This window comes from Tiliqua scincoides, chromosome 2, assembly GCF_035046505.1.
Source record: "Tiliqua scincoides isolate rTilSci1 chromosome 2, rTilSci1.hap2, whole genome shotgun sequence".
Classification (NCBI taxonomy): Eukaryota; Metazoa; Chordata; class Lepidosauria; order Squamata; family Scincidae; genus Tiliqua; species Tiliqua scincoides.
The window spans coordinates 253,789,239-253,812,392 of record NC_089822.1 but is presented as its reverse complement, the minus strand read 5'-3'; the positions used below and the strand labels follow the sequence as shown (position 1 = coordinate 253,812,392).

The window sequence follows — 23,154 nt, the reverse complement described above, 5'->3', positions numbered from 1 at the left end:
TCATTCATTACTACATAAGAACATAAGAACAGCCCCACTGGATCAGGCCATAGGCCCATCTAGTCCAGCTTCCTGTATCTCACAGCGGCCCACCAAATGCCCCAGGGAGCACACCAGATAACAAGAGACCTCATCCTGGTGCCCTCCCCTACATCTGGCATTCTGACTTAACCCATTCTGGCATTCTGACTTAACTGAACAAATCATGGTCCAAACCATGGACATACAAGTCCAGCCTTGTTATACACAGATTTGACTCAACATGAATGGCCCCCCTGCAAATGAGAAGGAATGTGCTGATCCCTGGAGAAGGAGAAAAATGCACCCCTTTAAAATCTGTTTTAAAAACTGCTTTTTACTGTTGCTGAGAGACAGTCATACAAGTAATTACAGGTATAACCTAAGTATCCACAGATTTTTGTATCTCAAAGCTGATGAGAAGGGCCCTTTAAAGGAAAACAGTCATTTAATAATGCCAGAGAGGACAGCGGGCTGACAACCCATCAATCATTCTTTCTGCAGGCTTCACTCCTCCAGCCCCCCCCCCAGCACATGAAAGAAGGCTAAATGGGAGCTATTATCACCTCCTCAATTCTTTCCCCCTCTGTGGGGCTCCTGGTGAAGGGAGGGATCACTGCCTCCTAGAGAAGCCCAAGCGCCTGGAGGCAGACTGATTGCCTCTGTGTGCATTTCAAAAGGTTAGCTGGGCTGTTTTCAAATCAATGGAGCAAAGAAACTTTGTTTTTTAAATTGATTTGCTATAGTGTGTTTTTTTTGCCATCCACTTGAGTTCTTGGAAGGGAACCCTCAGGAATAATGAGTCTCAACCTGTATTCATAGTAATATTTTATAGGACCACCTTTCTATTCCAGAACCACCTTTCAGAGCAGGATACCATAGTCTTGAATACCATAGACTGAAGGTTGCCAACAACTATTCTATAGGAACTGCCTGACAGCATAATACAGAGCAAATTCTGCCAGTAGTCACAACAAATTCTGAACTCATTTACCCTTTCCCCTGTCTTCTTGAAATCTAACCAACTGAGGGCCCAATCCTATCCAACTTTCCAGCATCAGTGCAACTGCAACGCAGGAGACCTCTGTGACTGCTTCCCATGAAAGGATGCAGTGCATGCCCCATTGGCACAGCTGCACTGGCACTGGAAAATTGGATAGGCTTGGGCCCTGAATAAGCTGGAAAGGAGAGGCCAAGCCAGGACTACTGTGATCAACACAAGCTGACTGGGCTCCTTCTCCCCCATAGGGCCTTTAGAGCCCACCAGACCATCCTGTAAAGGAGGAATCACCCCCCCCCAACTGTAAATGCTTTATATAAGTAAACCAGATACATCCACTGGCTTCCTTCAGTCTCGGAAGACTATGGTATCGCGCTCTGAAAAGTGGTTGTGGAACAGCGTCTAGTGTGGCTGAAAAGGCCAATTCGGGCGTGACAATCCCTTCCACACTGGGAGCAAAATGTAGTCTGTCCCTGGTGTGTCTCCCGGGCCTTCCTTCTTTGCCTCAGTTTGTTAGGCAAGTGTCTTTTTAAACTGGGAAAGGCCATGCTGCACAGTCTGCCTCCAAGCGGGCCACTCAGAGGCCAAGGTTTCCCACCTGATACAGATTAAACCAGATACAGATTATTCCAACATCTCTTTAACTAATCCCTCATATTAAAACTGCATAGAAAAGAAAAAGGTGTAAGAGATAAAGACAGACTCCATAAGATTGGGCAGGAGGTCTGGTCTAGAGGGTAGAGCCTCCGTTTGCCTGAAGTTAACATCCGAAGGTCGCCAGTTTGAGGCCACCGGCACCGTGAATGGCGAGACTTTGAAGCAGCTGACAAGCTGAGCTGAGTTATTCCACCTGCTCTTTGGCTGCCCTTCAAGTGAGAGATGAAGGAGCTGCTTGTGAGCCTGTGGGGGAGGAAACTGGAGGCCAGAATGTGATACCCGATAATAAAAGATCCATCTGAAATGTTGTGGTTCTTGAAAGATAGAACCTTTCTTCAATTGTAAAACTTCCTACGGGGATTTAGAACAGCCTGCCTATGTAAACCGCCTTGAATTAAAGTCTGAGGAGAAATCTGACGACCAAGAAAGGGGGTATATAAATACCTGTATTAATAATAATAATAAGAAGAAATTTTTTTAAAAAACCTCTTATAAAAGGCCTGTGGGTATATTAAAAAAAAAATTTACAAAAAGATTTTCCCCTCCTAACAATGAGAAGTGCCCTTAAGTATCAACACTGGTGCCTCCATCTTTGTCTGGCTTTTCTTCTTCCTCTTCTCCCAAGATAGCAGCACTCAGAACCTGTAGGTCATCCAGCACAGAAAGAAGGGACTCTATGGAAGAAGAAGAGAAGCCTGTAAGGGATCAGACTGAGGGGGAGCACAGGAACATGTAAATGAAGTAGAGGGTCCTCAGCCTGAAGCTGTTTGGGTCAAGAGTAAAGACTCCCAATCCTGAGACCAACTGGTGGCATTGCCTATATAGCACCATCCATGTACATGGTGCTTTACAGAATAAGATAACCACAAAACACAGGGCCTAGTTCTGAAGGCTCACAATCAAAGAGAGACCCAAAGCAGGCAACAAGAAGTGGATACAGGGGAAAATTATTTTACTTACACTTAGTTATAGACTGATATGGAGATGAGGACAGTGGGACCATGCCTTCTTGAAAATGGTAGGTTTGGAAGGTAGACAGAAAAGAAATAAGGAATGTGGCATCCCAGAGGCATTACTGGAGGTGGTTTCATTTTGGCTCCTCTCATCTCAGAACTGTAAGAACATAAGAATGTTCCACAGACTAATTACACTGTGTACCAGAACATTCCATCTGGGAGCCTTGCAAGAAAGGAAGGTCCCCTTTCACTCAGAGCAGCCACCTGTAGGGACTATACCACCTGGTCATTATGTAATAGTATGAAAAAATCTGCTCAACATGCTCATTTTGCTCTTCCCTTCTCATTTCTTTTGAATCATATCTCTTTATAAACCATTACTTTAAATTGTGAACCACCTTGAGTGCTTTGGTAAAAAAGGGGTATATCAATGTAATAAATACCCACTAATCTGAGAAAGACAATACTAACATGCAGTAATGGTAAGAACTTGAGAAAGAAAGAGAGAGAGAGCATACTTATCAATTAGTAAGTGTGAGGAGGGAAGCTAAAGTGAATGCCTAATTCAGTAGCAACAGGAGGTTCTGGGAGAAGGATTGAATACCTTTAGATGGTGGCTTAGTGTCTGCTTTCTCACTTGACTCTACTGGAGCCTGGATTGCTGCCAGTCGATTCTGCCGATACTGGGACAACAGCCCTTCCTGTCTCAAGGTAGCCTGTGCAAAAAGAAGAGAGACTTAGACTGATGCATGTAACAAAAGGGGACAGCACCATATCCACACACAGTTTAACAAACCATCAAGAGATTCTTGTCCCTCTCAAGTTCCCTCAGACGTCCTTCAAGCCGTGCTGTCTCCTGTTGCATGGCGGATTCCTGCAGCTTAGCCAGCTCCTCACAGTGAGCTTTGTCTCTTGCTGCCTGTCGCTCAGTCTGGCGTAGGGCAACCACTGCAGAGCAACACAGCAGGATGGGTCAGAGCTGGGTAAGAGGCAAATCTGAGGCTTAGACTGCAACACAACAGACCACAACAGGCCTGCCTTCTTTCAGGTCAGGCCATTGGTACTACATCCACTGCTGGGCCATCTACTCTGCCTGACTGAAACTCCCCAGGAGCTCTGACAGTGGTCTTTTCAGCACTATGACCCAAGATGCTTTAAATTGGAAATGCCAAGGACCAAACTTGAATTTCTGCATATGTAGAATATGACCTACCACCATGCCACAGCCCTCAAGATTGATCCTGTCATTAGGAAGAACCAGACAGATGTCTCAGAAAGCAGATTCTGGGGCAAAATGGTCTGTTATAGTTCACCACAAAAGGCTCTATTGGAATTTTTTCCTCAAGACACTAAAGTGTCGTGGGTCAGTCCTCATGACTTCTCTCTTTTTCAGGTGACTTGCCACTCACCTGCCTTGGTGTGCTCCCTTTGTGCCTCACTGAGGCTTTTTTCCATTTTTGACAGATCCCTGTGTAGCTTTGTTTCAACTTCAGTCACCTTCTCTTGCATGGCTGTAAGAAGGTATTAGTAATGATGAAGGAAAGGACGCTCCATCCTAACCAATATACAATTCCCCACATCTGCTCATTACAGTATTATATCAGTGAACACACACACACACACACACACACACACACACACACACACACACACACACACACACACACACACACACACACACACACACACACACACACACACACACACACACACACACACACACAATCTCACTTCTTGTGCCTCCCCTTAAGGTGCATTGATCCTCTGTCAGTTCTCCTTCCTCATAACTTGTCAGAGCCTCACATTTGTCATTCCTAAGCGTATGTGGATCTCATTAAGATCCACAGCATTCCATATTTGTGCTCCAAGGACTGGTGCTTTTCAGTTTGTTTGTAAATGACCTGATGTTGGGGAGAAGCAGCAAAGTGGACAAGCTCATGGAAGACATTAAACTTTTTTTGGGTTGTGAAATCTAGAATGGACTGTGGAGAGCTCTGGATGGATCTCTCCAAACTAGGGGACAGGGCAGCGAAATGGCAGATGCACTCCAATGTAAATAAGTGTAAAGGGATGCACACTGGGGCAAGAAAATATAATTTCAAATGTAAGCTGATGGGTTTTGAGCTGACAGATCAAGAGAAAGACCTTAGCATGCTGGTGGACAGTTTGATGAAAGTGTTGACCCAGTGCGCAGTTGCTGTGGCCAATTCCATGACTGTGATAATTAAAACGGATCAAGAATAAAATGGCCAATATTGTACCACTGTACAAAATTGATGTTAAGGCCACATCTGGAATATTGTGTCCAGTTTTGGTCACATCTCAAAAAGGATATAGTGGAACTAGAAAAGGTGAAAAAGAGTGACCAAAATTATTAGGGAGGGGCTGGGGCATCTCCCTTACAAAGGAAGGTTACAGCATTTGGGGCTCTTCAGTCTGGTGCCTGACAGGGAATGCGATTGAGACAGATGAATTGTGCATTTGATGAATAGAGGGAAGTTCTTTTCCTTCTTGCACAACACCAGAACCAGGGGACATCTAGGAAAATTGGCAGAATATGCTGTCTTAACTGCTCTGATAGTGCACCTCAGTAAATATTTTTTCTTTTTGGTGGTGGGAAGGAAGACACGAGAACATCTCTCTTGCAAAGCCCCTACAGTGAAATAATGATTCACTATGAAGAGTAACCAAGTGAGCCATTATCTCACCTTTTTCATATTCCTCTCTTAATTGTCCAAGCTCCTGCCTCAAACTCTGTACAGTCTCCTCGCTCCTCTGTAAGTCACCCTGAGCTGTCTCCAGCTGCTTCTCCATGGCCTCCTGCTGTTGCCTCAGTGCTTGTTCCATCACAGTCTTACTCTCCAGGACCTCTTGCAGACTTTGTATTATTTCCCTCATTTCCTTGAGCTCAGACTCCGCTGCAGAAGAGAAAGGGGATTGTCAATATATCGGGGCCATTGGGAGCACAGGGCAGCACATAAATTAGTATCCCTCCAATTCCCCACCCTCAGTTGTCCCCACCTCCCAACAGCTATGAAAAAGCTGGAGTTTCCCACCCAATTTCCCAGTGGCCTCAATGAAAACAAGGCCATGTTCCAAGTTTAAAGGTTGTAAATCTGTGTCTGGGCCACAGTACTTCCAATTGTGGATGTTGCAACTCACATAATAAATGTTCATCTATATAAAAAAGCAATCTCTGTATACAGAAGACTGGGTACATTAGGAAGGGGGCTGAAGTAGAAAACTAGGTCAGGGAAAATTATTCTATGCAGACGGAAATTTTTAACATAGAGGAGCCATGACTTCTCTGAGGGCTAAGGTACTGCAGACACCGGTTCACCACCTCGACGGAAATCAAGTCCCAGTTAGTCACCTGACTCTTTCACTTCAGCCACCTTCTTCTCTATGAGCTGTGCCCCACGTTTAAGCTCCATCGAGAGCCAGTCCCGTTCTTCATGCAACATTTCTAGCTCAGCTTGCAGGTTTTCATAAGGTGGATGAATCCTGGGGAAGAAGCAGCCACAGAAATAGCAAATCTTGTAGTGATTGAACAAGCTCTGTATTTCAATTGCAGTTTTACAACACACCACAATTTTTTGGACCAGGCTAAAAGGAATGCATTTGGTGACTGGGTTGCACTCATACCTAGGACTTCTGTCTAGGTCTTCTACTACTAGGACTTCTACTACAAGACACAAGCACAATTTCCCCAAATCAGCATTCACCCCCTCTCTCAGCTAAACTGAACTCCCTTTTAGGAGAATTTTTAACTGTAGCCAGAGCTGCCCAGAGAACAAACTGAATGTAGACATAAGCTCACAAACACCAAACTGCTTGGGCTTTCCCTTACCTTTCAAATTCAATTCCTGTTTAGAATGCAAAAATCACAGTAAGCTATTTTGCCCATTAAGGAAGAAATTCTGTATAAGCTTCTAACTCCTCAACAGTCCTGCCTTCCAGCTTGTTTTGGGCTTAGGGTTTTAGACTTACCCCTCCTGGTCCAATATAGCAGGGGTGGATTTCTCCTCTTGCTGGAGCTTAGCAAGTGCCACTTTTTGGCATACCAGACCTACAAGCCGAGATGGACAAGTTGTCCAACAAGAAGAATTCTAGGTGCACTTAAAAAAAAATTACCACCAAAAGAACTTCACAAGGAATAATCTAATCCAGTAAAAGCACAATACATTTTAGGAGCTGGCAGTTTACACAGATTCCCACCAGCTCTTACCAAGCCCAAGATGTAAAGTTTCAGTGCACACAAAAAGTTGTGTGTGCAACCACCCTGGATGCCTGCACCTGTTGCAGCACAGAATGCAGGGTACAGCACCTAATGAAAGATCATACCGCCTATCCCACACCATACTACCCAAAACCTGTGGGGTAGATTAGGTTGAGAGTTTACTTGTCCCAGTCTCTCAGAGAGCTTCATGGCTGAGCAGGGATTTGAACCTGGGCATTCCTAAACCAATGAATTGCAAGTTATATGCAATTTTTTTCTTCTTCTCTGCAAAACATTCAAACTGTACATGATACATGTTGAACCTGCTGGCTCTGAAGTTGTCCATTCTTTGGCAAGGAATAGTGTTTGCAGTGACACAAGGGGGAACAGAGGCCAATGAGAGACTGTGGAGATTTAGACACATCTATACCTTGACTTTTTTCAAAGACTCCTAGGAATTGTAGCTACCTGAAGGTGGAAACTCTGTTAGAGATGCCTCACTTTGCTCACAGTTAAACAAGTGCAGGAAGGGCAGTTTGGTTGAAAATCTCTTCTCAAATGGTCAACTAAAAAGGTGGAGGAGCTAAGCAGCCCCAAAATGTATATAAGGTGAGGCTCCTAGCCTTCAGTGTAGGGAGTTGGAGCTGAACTGTGCTGCTGAGCTACTTGAGAGAAAGATTACTACGGAAGTGTAAATAAAGCCAGTTTCATCTGAGGAGTTATATTATGTCTATTTTAATCCAACTCTAAAATGTGGCAGGTGTCAGGTTACTCCAATGTCCCAAGTCCCTCAAAGGCCCTGTGGTGAGACCCTAGCAAGTTATGGGCTGGTGGCAGCAGTAAGAATGACTGGACAGGTCAGCATTGGGCGCCTTGAGTCCTTGTTAGGAACTAAGAGACCACCACAGATTTGGTTATACAGTAGTTCCTCAGAATCCATGGGGGTTCAGTCCTGTCCCGTCCTCCCCCCCCCCTTGGATACTGAAGAGCCTTTTAAAAACATTTTTTAAAAGCAAAAATCAATAAGAAAATAGCCTTCCCTACCATTGTGCCACAAATCGTGCCACTTGCAGGACTGCAGAGCAGCCGTCTGCACTCCTGTAAGCCACTTCCAGGTCAAGCAACCCTCTCCCTTGCCCCAGAATGCATCACACAACCCAAAAGTGGCTTACAGGAGTGCATAAGGCTACCTTGCAGGATAGAAAGGCAGGACAGAATTATCTTCACCAATCATATCAAAGACACTGGGTCTGCTTTAGGACAACATATGCCAAGTAAGAACATTAAGATTGGGGCAAAGGGGGGGAGGGTGGACAGCAAGCTAGAGTACAAAAACACTACACAAAATGTCACCTTGAATGGTATCAACTCTTTTGGCTGCAAACGCAATTCTGTTTCCCAAGCCTATTAGGCGTGACAAGGCTGCCTTCCATGTCTCCTCCTGTCCTACCAGCTGCTGGTGTAGCCTGTAGAATACAAGACAGAGCATACCAATCTGAACTGTAAATGAGAAACAAATTTCTAAACAAAGATCAACTACGAGTAACACTACTGAAAAATGGGAAGCAGGAGGGTTTCTACAAGTCAGACATGTCAAATGTGAAGTCCCCGCCCCCAAGCCTTCTCAGGGCCTCCCAGTAGGGAGGCCTCAGCACCCCTGTAAGCCACAAATGACAGGTTGGACTACTTACAAGTATAGTCAATGCTAGAATGGCCCCATTTGCAATAAAATATAAAAATCACCTCAGGCTTGAGGCAACCTTATAGCAAGTCAACATTTCTTAGAAATGTTGAGGCAAGATAGATAACAGGATGTGCACTTCTGACAGCAGATTTTTTAAAATGTATGCTTTTTTAAAACAAATGGATATGGGCACAGCCCAAGGACATCTGCTAAGCAGAGAACATGGCCTTGCAGTCATCTGAATTTTACAGCCCTGCTATAAGCTATTTATTTGAACACTGATGTGAGACTGATTCTGCCCAGAGGGACAAGACTCAGACAGTAGCGGGGAGTTGATTGACAAGGAGCAGTGGAGACTCAAATGGCAGTGCACAAGCTCATGAAGGGAGGCTGGAGTGGCTCAAGAAAAAATAGGTTTGGAGAAACAGCAGAGAGGAACTTAAGGGGAGGGGGGAAGCTGTTCTGCATGCAGGCAGAGCTATGGTGAAAAGGCAGAAACAAATTAGGAGAGATGAACAATGAAATGAAGTCATACTGCATGCAGAGCAGAGGGAATCATGCCCTTTCTGCTTGGTCCATCGCCATTACCTGTTGACAAAGCCCCCCAGTCCCTGAAGGGCATTTTTACCAGCCTCTACTTTCTGTTGGAGATTCTGAGCCAGCTCCTTCAAGCGCAACACCTCTGCCTGCAGAGTCTACAAGGAAGGAGAAAGTTCTCAAGCAACACTGCCTCCTGAATATTATGACAGCTTCTCCCACCTTTCCAGTAGCCCAGCTAACCCCCTTCAGAATCAAGCTGACATATGAGAAAGATTCTTTGTGCTCCTGCAGAGACCACTTTAAGCAAAGAAAGACTAGCCTCTTGTTAAGTTGAAGGACTTATGAGTGTACTGATTGGAGTAGAGGAAGACACTCCACCCAAATGCAACTAGTCTCACAAAGCTTTTTTCCATATCCCCGGACTCCCAATTTAGGGGTTTATGAGAACAGATTACCTTGTTTTTCACTTTTTCCATATTAACTTCAGCAGTCTTGTCCTCAAGGTTATGGAGCAACAGTGCAACCTTTTGTTCCCTACACTCCAGTTCGTCTTCTTGCTCTTTTCCCTACAGAAAGAAAATTAAGTCCATCCGTTTATTCACTCATGGGCCTTATGACCTTCACAAAGAGGTCTGGAATTACTTTCTCCCTCTCTGGGACAGTTTCACAGAGAATTCAAAATATTATTACATCTATCCCCACCACCACCACTGTGCACCCAGAGAACTGAGGGTGCCCCAATTCAGGATCCCTCACCTGACTAATCCAGGCACCCAACTTTCCTGCTCTACCTTCATAATTCCCCATTCTATTTTCAGAAAACCCCACGAGTTTGTGTTGTAATGTTTTCGGTGCTTCCATCTACTCAACTGACTTCTTTCAATTTAGGCATATACCTTTCTCTGAAGCAGGTTGATCAACTCCATGTGGCTAAGTTCCTGTGATTTCAGCTGCACCAAGAGGGAAAAGACTTTCTCCCGCCATCGAGTCAGCAGGCACTGAAACTTCTGAGAGGACTCAGACTGAAGAGGATCCTGGAGTTGAACCTGAGAGGATTCAAACATGGAAGCCTACATTTCAGGCATTCAGTACTCCCTAAAAATGCATTTGCCCCATAAAATATTGCAAGACTACAAAGAAGTGAACCCACAGTTATTGAGATCTGGGGGAATACTGGGGCCTAATTCTCACAAGCAACAGAAGGGGTGTTAAACCTGTGCCCGGGCTGTAATGGCTTCAGAATGTGAAGGCTAACATGAATGAATGCTCCTTCTGACAAAAATTAAAAGTAAATCCCCACACACAGAGAACTAGCAAGTCAGAGATAATGACAGGTTTTTCATAAATGGAAAATGTTTCCATACACAGGAGCATCTTACATGCAAGCCCTTTCCTGCAATCTGTAGCAACAGAATCAAAATACAGATGAACCAATGCATCTGAACCCCGTTTGGACATTCTTCACTTTGGATTTAGAGTGGGAGGGATGAGGATTCACAAATGTGTCAGTGTGGGAGTGGGACTTACCAGAGTGCTCTCCCCATCCCCTTTCATCACATGTTCTTTACCATGGAGTTATTTAAAATATTTCTATCCTGCCTTTCCTCTCATTCCCAGGATGCCCAAGACATATTTGGAATTAGCTGAACAGGACTTTGCTGTTTGCACTTGGGCTCTGCTCTAGTTCTCATAACATCAACCTGTTGAATTGTCACAGCTTTACTCAGGAGATCCAGGGAACTGGAGTCCCATCAGAGAATGATTTCTACAGTTCCTCATGTGAAACTTATTCACTTCAGAGATGATTAAATCGGTTTTAAGCCCGTTGATGCTTGTGGTATACATATGTCTCACTAGTCATATTCAGTTCCCTTTCAATCAACATAGGAAGTGCAGAAAAAGTACTCCTTATAATTATCAGATCAAGAACTCACATAAAATAATGCTCAACAACGAGAAGGACAAGATCCTGAGAGACAAACAGAACACCACCCTTCAACCAGCTTACAGCAATTTTCAAGAAGTGGGGGCAATTATTAGGTCAAATAAAATATCTCTACTAGTTTGTTATCTGTTTCTGTGGTCCAGAAAGTACACTACTGCCTAACCTAATTTATATTGTGCAGGACTGGATTCTAACATGTCCAAACATAATTACTTTTTTGCTGAGCTCTGTCTCCTGAAGACTCAGTATATCGCTGAGTGAAGTGAGACGAACTTGCAGAAGTTCAACTGTTATTTTCAGGGCATCCTTCTCCTCTTCCAGTTCCTGAAATAGGAAAGGAAGTTGTTGCTTTCTACAGAAAAGGCTGATAACTGCTGTATACCCATAAATTCATGAAGAAGAGAAGGAGCTATGCTGCTCAAGTGTGTGCACCCTTGCCAAGCCTCACCTGCACTCTACTGATCAAATGTTCCCGCTCAGAACTGGGTTGTTTTGACTCCTGCTCCCCAATGTATGTCTTCAGTTGCTGCAGCAAAGCACTCTGGGAAGCTAGTTCAACTTCGGCAGCACTGGAGAAGGGAAAGAGGTTGCCTTTGATACAGCCTGAAGATAAGACCAGCCTGCTTTTGGGGAAAGAGGAGCCAGGAAGAATGGATCATACCGCAGTTGGTTCTGGAGAACATCCCTGTTCTCTCTTAGATGGGCAACTTCTTTATGCTGAGCTTCCAGATCCTGTTGGAGTGCACACAGCTGATGCTTCAGAGAGGCAACTTCAGCCCCATTGGCTACAGAAAGCCTGGACAACTGTGGGATGGGAAGAACGTCTCAGACCTGACATTCAGTTTCACTTGTTCCTATACACTGCCCCCTCTCTGAACTCCTGGAACCACCTGCCCCCATCTTTTCTACCAGAGATTCTCTGGTAAGCTATTTTCTCAGGACCCCATCTAAAGAATGTCATCTCCCAGAATGCTTGCCTTTCAGCATTTACCTCTGCCTGGTGCTCCTTGAGCACTGACTGCAGGTGCTCCTCAGCCCTCTCCTCCTGCCTCTTCCGATCAGCTTCTCTCTCTTTGAGCACATCCTGCAGCTCTTCCCGAGCCAGTTCAATTTCACGGCCATGCCTTTCCTTGGTTGACTCAAGCTCCTCCCTCAAGAAGTCTACTTCCAAACAACTTTGCCTCTTAAGCTCCTCTAGCTTTTCTCTTACTGCCTCTGTTTCTAATTTGCTGCTTCTCCTGACTTCCTCCAGCTCTGCTTTCAAGGCAGCCGCTTCTGCCTGACTCCGCCTTCCAAGATCTGCCAGCTCTCCCTGAAGATGGGCAAGGCTGTTCTCTCGACTGGCGACCATTGCCGCTTGCTGAGCTGAGGTTACGTGCAGGGCAGCAAGTTCAGCCTCCAGTCGCTGGATCTCATGGAGCTGGTGGGAGATGATCTCAGCTTGTTGGGACATAGCCAGGGTGTGACGCAAGCTGGCAGGTTCAGCTTCTCTGTCCAGTGACCTACAAAATACGAGAAACACATTATGAAGTTCTCCTTCCTTCAGGAGGCATCTTAAGACTGACTAGATCAAGAGTACAAACAATGGTCTCCAATGTGCTTCTTCGCAAAAGGTCACTGACCAAAGAGCCACATCAACAGTACCAACATTCACAGCAGTAGCCATGGAAACCTGTGGCAGCAAACACACCAAAAGGTCTTGTGGCACCTTAAAGACTAGTCAGGACATTAACCCCAAGGCAAAACAGAGGACCATCATAGAAATATGGGAAAAGAGTAGGTCTCTCATTAAATTCCACCTTCGCAAGACAGTAGCTTTCAACTGAGAATAAAAAACTCAGGTTGCATATCACTCTTTTATTTATTTATGTACTGACTTATTCTAACCAAAATGGATCATGGATCAATGAACGAGATACAAGCCCATTCACCTGGTCCTGTTTCCCATTTCTTCTGTCTTCTCTCCCTTTGCAGTCCATCTCTGGAGTTCATCCTTTAAAAGCTGGTTTTCACGTCTGAGTTCAGCTGCTTCCCAGTTTGGAAGCGATGTTGTGCTCCAAGGCACTGATGGTGGTGGGGCTGACCGGCTCTGGAAATGTGAAGGTGGGATCAACCCATCTGGACCTAGGGAACAAACAACAGACAGCGGTGAGATACTGAAACTCCATGTTTTAGGTAAGTACCAGAAACATGGAGAATGGAAAATCTTTCACCAGGAAGAAACAACCTGAAACAGGAGACAAAATTTTAGCACCTTGTCAGTGGGCAATGAGATGAAAAAGACTGAAAATTGCTGGTCTGCATGAAGAGTTTGCAGGCTTTCCTTCCAATTCAAATGACTGCCTGAATCTCATCCTGGTTGGAGTCCTGAAGAGCAAGATTTTCTCTTACATTATGGCAAACTGTCTCTGGGCAACATCACCTGAACTCAAGACCACCAAGAGAGTTGCAATAAAAGTATCTTTGGAATGCATCTTCACTATGACAAATAACACATCTTCCTCTTACATCAACTTTCCTTGTAGGTAGAAGGGTTCTGCCAGGCACACTTTCAACATAGCTAGCTATAGGTCAATCTGTAGAACTACCCTTCCCCCAGCTACCAACATTTCCCCTTCCTTTCGTGTTATCTACTTTCTTAGACTATAAACTAAACTGAAGACCTTTGAAGAATGTGAATTAATTTTAATATTTATTCAACATGCCTTTGGCCTTCAGGCAGGCAATAAATATGAAAAAATCAGTGTACACGGGAATGAGATAAGTTTGGTTTTTTACCAGTAGGCCTGGGGGTTCTGAAGGCAGCAGGTGGGTCCAGCTGTTTGCCTGAATTTTTCCTTCTGTTCATGATTCCAAGTCATGGCCCTTAAAAATAAAAAAATAAAAAAGGTAGAAAGAATTCTGTAGTTCTACCAAATATAGGGTGCAATCCTAACCAACTTTCCAGCATTGGCATAGCCCTGCCTGTGGGGCGTGTGCTGCATCCTGAAGTTGGGGGGCAGTAATGGAGGCCTCCTTAAGGTAAGGCAATGTTTGTTCCCTTACCTTGGAGATGCATTGCCCTTATGTCGGTGCTGGAATGTTGGTCAGGATTGCAGCCACAGTCAAATATGCATTATCATTTTAAAATATCAGGGCTACTATGAAAATATGAAAAAGTCTCCCTCAGAGACCCAAAACAATGCAATTCAATGTCAGTAAGTCAGTATATAATAGCATCTGAAAAGTGAAACATAAGACTTGTTGAAAACTACTGTAGATAATAAAAATTTCCAACTGAAATAAAGCAGATTCACACATGCGCACACATACATAAGCACGCCCACGCCCACACCATTTTTGGTTACTTCAGGAGTACTCTCTAGACCAATGGTTCTCAAACTTTTTAGCACCACGACCCACTTTTTAGAATGACAATCTGTGGGGACCCACAGGAAGTGATGTCATTACCCTGGAAGTGATGTCATGATCAATCGTGACATCATTAAGCAGGAAATTTTTAACACTCCTCATATGACAAAACTGAATTAAGTATATAAATTTAAAGTATTAAATAAGTATAAGTTTAAACATTAAATAAAGAAGAACCCACCACCAAGCAGTTGCTGATCTGTTTTTAAAAAATTCCCCAAACATCCCAAAGGCTGCAAGTCTATCCACACTTAGCCAGGAGGAAGCCCGTTAACTATCCTTGTTAAAAGGATAGACATAGCAGTCTGTGAAAAGTACAGATCTATCACATTTCCCAAAATGCAGTCACATACCATAGTAGCATCAATTTAATCTATTAAAAGAAATGAATGGGCACCCAATTGGCTCACAACCCACTTAGTGGGTCCCGACCCACAGTTCTATACCCCATTCATGTTCTGTTATCCCGGGACTCTAGAACCCTCTGTAGGCTAATCCCCAAAACATTCCCATTCTTTGGAACAGGAAAATGTCAAATGTATTGTTAGATTTTTGACTTCCAGACAAGCAATGTGCGGCGACAGTAAAGAAGGCCGATTCTAAGATTGGGATAATTAGAAAAGGTATTGAGAACAAAACAGCTAACATTATAATGCCGTTGTACAAATCAATGGTAAGGCCACACCTGGAGTATTGTGTCCAGTTCTGGTCGCCACATCTCAAAAAAGACATAGTGGAAATGGAAAAGGTGCAAAACAACAACAACAACAGTATTTATAGAGAATGTAACAACAGTATTTATAAAAGAGAATGACTAAGATGATTACGGGGTTGGGGCACCTTCCTTATGAGGAAAGGCTACAGCATTTGGGCCTCTTCAGCCTAGAAAAGAGGCGCCTGAAGGGGGACATGATTGAGACATACAAAATTATGCAGGGGATGGACAGAGTGGATAGGGAGATGCTCTTTACACTCTCACATAACACCAGAACCAGGGGACATCCGCTAAAATTGAGTGCTGGGTGAGTTAGAACAGACAAAAGAAAATATTTCTTTTCTCAGCATGTGGTTGGTCTGTGGAACTCTTTGCCACAGGATGTGGTGATGGCATCTGGCCTGGATGCCTTTAAAAGGGGATTGGACAAGTTTCTGGAGGAAAAATCCATTACAGGTTACAAGCCATGATGTGCATGTACAACCTCCTGATTTTAGAAATGGGCTATGTCAGAATGCCAGATGCAAGGGAGGGCAATGCTCAGCAATTTATCTCCCAAGTACTGGGCAATCCTCTGTCTTAGTGTTTCTTAATGTTTGTCCTCCACTGTACCACTTCACAGGGTCCACCTACTCAGAGTACCACTGGAGGTAACTGGCGATGACATCATTGCCAGATGTGATGTGATAAACACCAGTAAGAGGGTCAGGGTGGACAGGATGGCTTTTTTGAGTACAGAAAAGAAGTGTACTTTTCAAGCTCTGCTGAAAGCCTCCTACCACTGTTTGTTATCACCAGACATCCCCTCAAGCACCACTGGTGGTACCCATACTACTGGTTGAGAAACACTGCTCTCTCTCTGCCCTACAACAACAGCTTCTCTCATTTGCCATTCACTTTTGTCCATCGTTTCCCACTATGAACATAAGAGCACTGTTGGCTCAGGCCAAAGGCCTGTCTAGTCCAGCCTCCTGTATCTCCCAGATGCCTCAAGGAGCACACAAGACCACAAGAGAACTGCATCCTGGTGCCCTCCCCTGCATCTGGCATTCTGAAGTAGGCTACTTCTAAAATCAGGGGGTTGCACATACCCATCAGGGCTTGTAACCCGTGATGGCCTTTTCCTCCAGAAATTTGTCCAATACCCTTTTAAAGGCATCCAGGCCACTTGCCATCACCACATTCTGTGGCAAGGAGTTCCACAGACTAATGACATGCTGGGCAAAGAAATATTTTCCTTTGTCTGGTCTAATCCTCTCAACAGAGTACGGGGGAAGTGAAGCCACTAGGGAAGCCACTCAATTTTAATGAATGCCCCACCTCTTGGGGCGCCGCATCCATCATGGCTTGCAACCTGTGATGGAGTTTTCCTCCAGATATCTGTCCAGTCCCCATCACCAAATCCTGTGGCAAGGAGTTCCACAGACTAATGACACGCTGTGTAAAGCAATGACACGCTGGCTAAAGGACTCCTCGTTCCACACTGATTCCTGTGGCTGCCAGGCTCCCTTCCCCCTTAGCTCCTATGCCTGTCACATCTCCATGGCATAGCAGCTGAGCAATGAACATTTCTCAGTGACACTTTGGGGAGAACTCTCCCCTACTCAACGTTGTCTTCTCTCACTTCAAGGCACAGGACCCCTGCCAGGGCCAGTAAGTTGGCAACCCAAGCAAACCCCCAGCTTCACTTCCCTAGTGGCTGCTCCCTACAGCCTCACTTTCCTATTGGCTGACCACTGGAACCCCCTTTCCCTTCACCATCTGCTCTCCAGACTCCCCTCCCCCCTCTGCTCATGACCGCTGGGGACCGCTTGGCCCCCCAACGGTCACCGCAGAACCGTTACTACCCCCCTCGCGCTCAAACCTCTAGCAACGGTCACTAACTTTCCATCAAGCAGCCACGACGACGCACGCGCACAACTCGACAGCAGAGCTCGCTGAAGAGGACGCCGCACCGAAAAAACACCCGCCGCGCCCCCCGCGCGCTCTGACCAATAGGAACGAGGCAAGGTGTGGGATGGGCGTGGCAAAGGCACTGAAGCGAAAGTAGTTGGATCAATGAGCCAATCGGAAAAAGAGTTGGCTCAGGGCTCAGTCTGCAGCGCAGGGTGCTTGGAGGAACGTTCCAAAGCACGTGACCTGTTTCTGCACCAGATGTTGCAAGCAGGGCTGGGCTCTGCCTGTGCGTGGGGGAATCCCCTGCCTGCATTTGGTCTCAGCAGCTGGTTGAGTGTTGCAATTGACTGTTCATCCCTTGGCTTGTGGTGTGTTCCTTTCCAGAGGTGCAACTAGGGTGGCACCTGCCCAGTGGCGTAACTAGAGGGGGTGCAAAGCACTATGTTTTGCAGGGAGCCTCACCGTGGCATGCAAGGGGCCACTCCCCTTCGCAGCTCTTCCAGGCGGACAACTCCATTTTGCTCCCACTGCCCAGAATGGCTCTAAAGGGGAGAGACCGCTTGAACAGGCACGTGCAAAACTTAGTGCTTTGCAGTGGCGGACATCCCCAGCCCCGCACCTGGGGCAAAGGTGCTCAATGGTACCCCCCTTGAGATGCCTTGGCCCTCCTATGCACGAATCCACACCCCCCCCCCCCACTCACCACAACGAAACAGCATTGTGCAACTCCAGAATGAAGCGGGGAAGCCATTGGAGGCGTCCCCGTACTCTTAAACTGTACTTCTGGCAAACACAAACACAGAAGCACAGCTTCTGACTGCATCTGGAGCCTCACTAAGGCTTCTTCATGGACCACGACGTGGGCTCTATGCCCAGGGCATTTGCCCCATTCAGGTAATGGCAAATCCTCTACTGGTGCTTTGCACCTCATCTAGCTACGCCACACCAGAGAGATTGCAACATGTAAGGCAGTCACTTCCAGGTTCTCTCTGGGGGAGTTCTTTGCATATATCTTCACGGCAGAAGACCTCGGGCAGATACCGCTGCCTGAACAGCCCCTCCTGACCGAGGAATTAAGTCAGATAGAGGTTGAAAGAGAAGATGTTTCAGACCTCATTGATAAATTAAAGATCAATAAGTCACCATAAAATATGCAACTTGTCCCTCAAAACAGCCACGGTGCCAGAGGATTGGAGGATAGCAAATGTCATACCAATCTTTAAAAAGGGAAAGACCAGGGAAACTATAGGCCGGTCAGCCTAACATCTATACCAGGTAAGATGGTGGAATGCCTCATCAAAGATAGACTCTCAAAACACATAGATGAACAAGCCTTGCTGAGGGAGAATCAGCATGGCTTCTGTAAGGGTAAGTCTTGCCTCACAAACGTTTCAGAATTCTTTGAAAAGGTCAACATGCATATGGATGCGGGAGAACCCACGGACATTATATATGGACAGGTGGACAGGTGATGAAAGTGTCGACCCAATGTGTGGTGGCAGTGAAGAAGGCCAATTCTATGCTTGGGATCATTAGAAAAGGTATTGAGAACAAAACAGCTAATATTATAATGCTGTTGTACAAATTGATGATAAGGTCACACCTGGAGTATTGTGTCCTGGTCACTACATCTCAAAAAGGACATAGTGGAAATGGAAAAGGTGCAAAATAGAGCAAATAAGGGCAGAATCCTAACCAGGTCTACTCAGAAGTAAGTCTTATTTTGTTTAATGTGGCTTACTCTTAGGAAAGTGTAGTTAGGATTGCAACCTAAGATGATTACTGGGCTGGGGCACCTTCCTTATGAGGAAAGGCTACGGTGTTTGGGCCTCTTCAGCCTAGAAAAGAGGCGCCTGAGGGGGGACATGATTGAGACATACAAAATTATGCAGGGGATGGACAGAGTGGATAGAGAGATGCTCTTTACACTCTCACATAACACCAGAACCAGGGGACATCCGCTAAAATTGAGTGTTGGGAGAGTTAGAACAGACAAAAGAAAATATTTCTTTACTCAGCATGTGGTTGGTCTGTGGAACTCTTTGCCACAGGATGTGGTGATGGCATCTGGCCTGGATGCCTTTAAAAGGGGATTGGACAAGTTTCTGGAGGAAAAATCCATTACAGGTTACAAGCCATGATGTGTATGTGCAACCTCCTGATTTTAGAAATGGGCTATGTTAGAATGCCAGATGCAAGGGAGGGCACCAGAATGAGGTCTCTTGTTATCTGGTGTGCTCCCTGGGGCATTTGGTGGGCCGCTGTGAGATACAGGAAACTGGACTAGATGGGCCTATGGCCTGATCCAGTGGGGCTGTTCTTATGTTCTTATGAGTAGACCTGGTTAGGTCTGTGCCCTAAGTCCTTTTAATCTTTTGGAGGGGATGGATGTTAAGCAAGAACTAAAATATCTTTCAATCTGACTCTGTGTAATAGTTACGTAGTTCCTCTGCCCTTTCCCAACAAACACAGTTTATTATTAACAGCCACAGTTGATTAGCTGCTTGTGTGTTTCTCTAATCCCAAAAGCAATCAGACCCTCTCAGTCTTGATGAATGATAAAAGCCAGGATGGCAAATTATGTTGTAATATTTGCCTCTGGCTTGCTTGATCCTATCACCTCCTCCATTAAACAGTAGGTTTGACTCAGCAAGCTAAGAGCAGAAGCCAGATCAAGAGACTGCAGAGAATGTTTAAAAGCATATATTCTGCTCAACTTGACATCTTCCTCCCATTTCTGAAAACCCAGTCTGCCCTTTCCAACAGACTATGGCAAGTTCGTCTACTTGCGAGTAAACGCACGATACGTCTCACTTTCACTTTCCATAGGGATCCTTGCATTTTTCTTTCTGGTTTTTTGGCCATAGCTTTTGAAGGAAAGGAGCTATTTCAATTCTGTTTTTTGCATTGCATTCCGCTGGATATTCCACATCCAACGGTGTATGGCATGATGGGCTAGCTCATAATGCCACAATTTTAGCGCATCCTCCCCCCAGGGCACGTCACCCCTCCTCCGGTGCATCACCCGGTGCGTTCTGCACCCCCTGCACTCCCCTAGCGATGCCAGTGGGTCATGATACCACTTCCCCTGGATCCTTACAGATTCTCATTCTAAAAGGTGGGTCCCAGTGCTAAATGTGTGAGAACCACTGATTTATATGAATCACTATCCATAAATATTGAAGATAAGCTTGAGGAGAATGTAGTTGGCCAGTCAGAAAGTCAACATACATCTGTTTTGGCTGGTGGAGCCTGGGCAGAAGAAATTGCTGACCTGCTGCTTCCTATAAGGAAGGCAGGGTGTCTACGAACCTCAAATTCATAGTTGTCCATGTAATTCATGATGCCAGTTTTCTGGTTCACTCATATTTTTAATACCATTTTTGAAAGCACTATCATATTTATAATAATGATAACATTAAGTACAGTTTTAAAAGCACTTGAACAACATTGAATTCAGAGGTTTGTGCTTGCCTGATATTTGTCATTGGGTTCTGCTTATGCTTATGTCCACACTTGGAGGATAATAAAGGACATCACCAAAGGCTACTAAAAAAACTCCACAGTCAGGGAATTAGAGGACAGGTCCTCTCATGGCTTGAGAACTGGTTGAAGACCAGGAAAAAGAGAGTGGGTGTCAATGGGCAATTTTCACAATGGAGAGAGGTGAAAAGCGGTGTGCCCCAAGGATCTGTCCTGGGACCGGTGCTTTTCAACCTCTTCATAAATGACCTGGAGACAGGGTTGAGCAGTGAGGTTGCTAAGTTTGCAGATGACACCAAACTTTTCTGAGTGGTGAAAACCAGAAGTGATTGTGAGGAGCTCCAGAAGGATCTCTCCAGACTGGCAGAATGGGCAGCAAAATGGCAGATGTGCTTCAATGTCAGTAAGTGTAAAGTCATGCACATTGGAGCAAAAAATCAAAACTTCACATATAGGCTGATGGGTTCTGAGCTGTCTGTGACAGATCAGGAGAGAGATCTTGGGGTGGTGGTGGACAGGTCGATGAAAGTGTCGACCCAATGTGCAGTGGCAGTGAAGAAGGCCAATTCTATGCTTGGGATCATTAGAAAAGGTATTGAGAACAAAATAGCTAATATTATAATGCTGTTGTACAAAGCAATGGTAAGGCCACACCTGAAGTATTGTGTCCAGTTCTGGTCACTGCATCTCAAAAAAGACATAGTGGAAATGGAAAAGGTGCAAAAGAGAGCGACTAAGATGATTACGGGGCTGGGGCACCTTCCTTATGAGGAAAGGCTACAGTGTTTGGGCCTCTTCAGCCTAGAAAAGAGGCGCCTGAAGGGGGACATGATTGAGACATACAAAATTATGCAGGGGATGGACAGAGTGGATAGAGAGATGCTCTTTACACTCTAACACCAGAACTAGGGGACATCCAGTAAAATTGAGTGTTGGGAGAGTTAGGACAGACAAAAGAAAATATTTCTTTACTCAGCATGTGGTTGGTCTGTGGAACTCCTTGCCACAGCATGTGGTGATGGCATCTGGCCTGGACGCCTTTAAAAGGGGATTGGACAAGTTTCTGGAGGAAAAATCCATTATGGGTTACAAGCCATGATGTGTATGTGCAACCTCCTGATTTTAGAAATAGGCTTTGTCTGAATGCCAGATGCAAGGGAGGGCACCAGGATGAGGTCTCTTGTTATCTGGTGTGCTCCCTGGGGCATTTGGTGAGCCACTGTGAGGTACAGGAAGCTGGACTAGATGGGCCTATGGCCTGATCCAGTGGGGCTGTTCTTATGTTCTTATGACATGGCTGAATTTGATTTATGCTTATCTAGGTAAACTTCCCCTTTGTGATTCAGGCTGACAGCTTCAAGATTGTTGGTTAGAGCAGCAAGACTTGGGCTACAATCCTATGCACACTTTCCTGGAAATAAGCCTCACTGAACATAATGGGACTTACTTCTGAGTAGACACGTCTAGGATTGTAGTGTATGTAAGTCAAAACATGGCATTTAATAATAATAATAATAATAATAAAACTTTATTTTTATCCCGCCCTTCTCCCTAACGGGACCCAGGGCGGCTAACAACATATTAAAAAAACAGATTTTAAAAAACATTAATACATAGCAGATAAAAACATTTAAAAACACATTACAGAGGCCATAAAAACAGTAGTCAGATTAAAAGACAGAATAAAAGAGCAAGTCACCGAGGAATCAAGCCTGTAAAAAACTAAAAGATGTATAAAAATGTTAAGAAGGCCAGAAATCAGAAGGCTTGTTTAAACAACAGTGTTTTCAGGCCTCGCCGAAAACTCTCAAGAGAGGGAGCCATTCTCAAGTCAAGGGGAAGGGAGTTCCATAATGTTGGTGCCACTACCCAGAAGGCCCTATTTCTTGCAGCCGCCCCCCGGACCTCCTTGGGTGGCGGCACTTGCAAAAAGGCCTTCTCTGATGACCTGAGAGGGCAAGCCGGATTGTACAGGAGTAGGCGGTCTCTAAGATATCCTGGCCCAGAGCAGTATAGGGCTTTAAAGGTCAAAACCAGCACCTTGAATTGGGCCCGGAAACGAATGGGCAGCCAATGTAGCCCCCGGAGAAGCGGACTGACAGAGTCAAACCGCCTGGCTCCGGTGACCACACGGGCCACCGCATTCTGTACTAATTGTAGTTTCCGAACCATCTTCAGGGGCAGCCCCACATAGAGCGCATTACAGTAATCTAACCTTGATGTCACCGTGGCATGGATCACCGTGGCCAGGTCTGCACGATCCAAGTACGGTCGCAGCTGGTGCACCAGCCGAAGCTGAGCAAAGGCCCCCCTAGCCACAGCCGCCACCTGGGAATCCAGGAGCAGCTGCGAGTCCAGGAGGACCCCCAAGCTGCGAACCTGCTCCTTCAGAGGGAGTGCAACCCCATTCAGAGCAAGTCGATAGTCCAGCACCTGCATCGAGGATTTCCGAACCAGGAGAGCCTCTGTCTTATCCGGATTTAATTTCAGCTTGTTAGCCCCCATCCAGATCCTCACTGCTTCCAGACAGCGCTCCAGGCCCTCAACCGCCACTCTGGAGTCTGGAGGAAAGGAGAGATAGAGCTCCTTTCCGCATATTGATGACACCTCACTCCAAACTCCCGGATGAC

At 45.4% G+C, this 23,154-nt stretch overlaps 1 protein-coding gene across 3 annotated transcripts; it reads right to left on the bottom strand.

Annotated features, from left to right (window-relative positions):
* Positions 1-404: 404 nt before the first annotated feature.
* Positions 405-17,108, bottom strand: CCHCR1 (coiled-coil alpha-helical rod protein 1). Of its 3 annotated transcripts, none has more exons than XM_066616291.1 (18): positions 17,030-17,108; positions 13,798-13,884; positions 12,951-13,143; positions 12,011-12,521; positions 11,681-11,823; positions 11,468-11,588; positions 11,233-11,343; positions 9,971-10,120; positions 9,530-9,640; positions 9,123-9,229; positions 8,204-8,316; positions 6,622-6,700; positions 6,005-6,135; positions 5,340-5,549; positions 4,041-4,142; positions 3,428-3,579; positions 3,236-3,347; positions 405-2,349 (listed from the first exon to the last, which is right to left on the bottom strand). In XM_066616291.1, exons 2-18 carry the CDS (start codon positions 13,865-13,867, stop codon positions 2,240-2,242), a joined length of 2,526 nt encoding a protein of 841 aa, XP_066472388.1. In that variant the 5' UTR covers positions 13,868-13,884; positions 17,030-17,108; the 3' UTR covers positions 405-2,239. The 3 variants fall into 3 exon arrangements, with proteins under 3 accessions (XP_066472388.1, XP_066472390.1, XP_066472389.1); XM_066616292.1 differs by lacking the exon at positions 405-2,349 and adding an exon at positions 2,642-2,788; XM_066616293.1 differs by lacking the exons at positions 11,233-11,343; positions 11,468-11,588; positions 11,681-11,823.
* Positions 17,109-23,154: the final 6,046 nt, after the last annotated feature.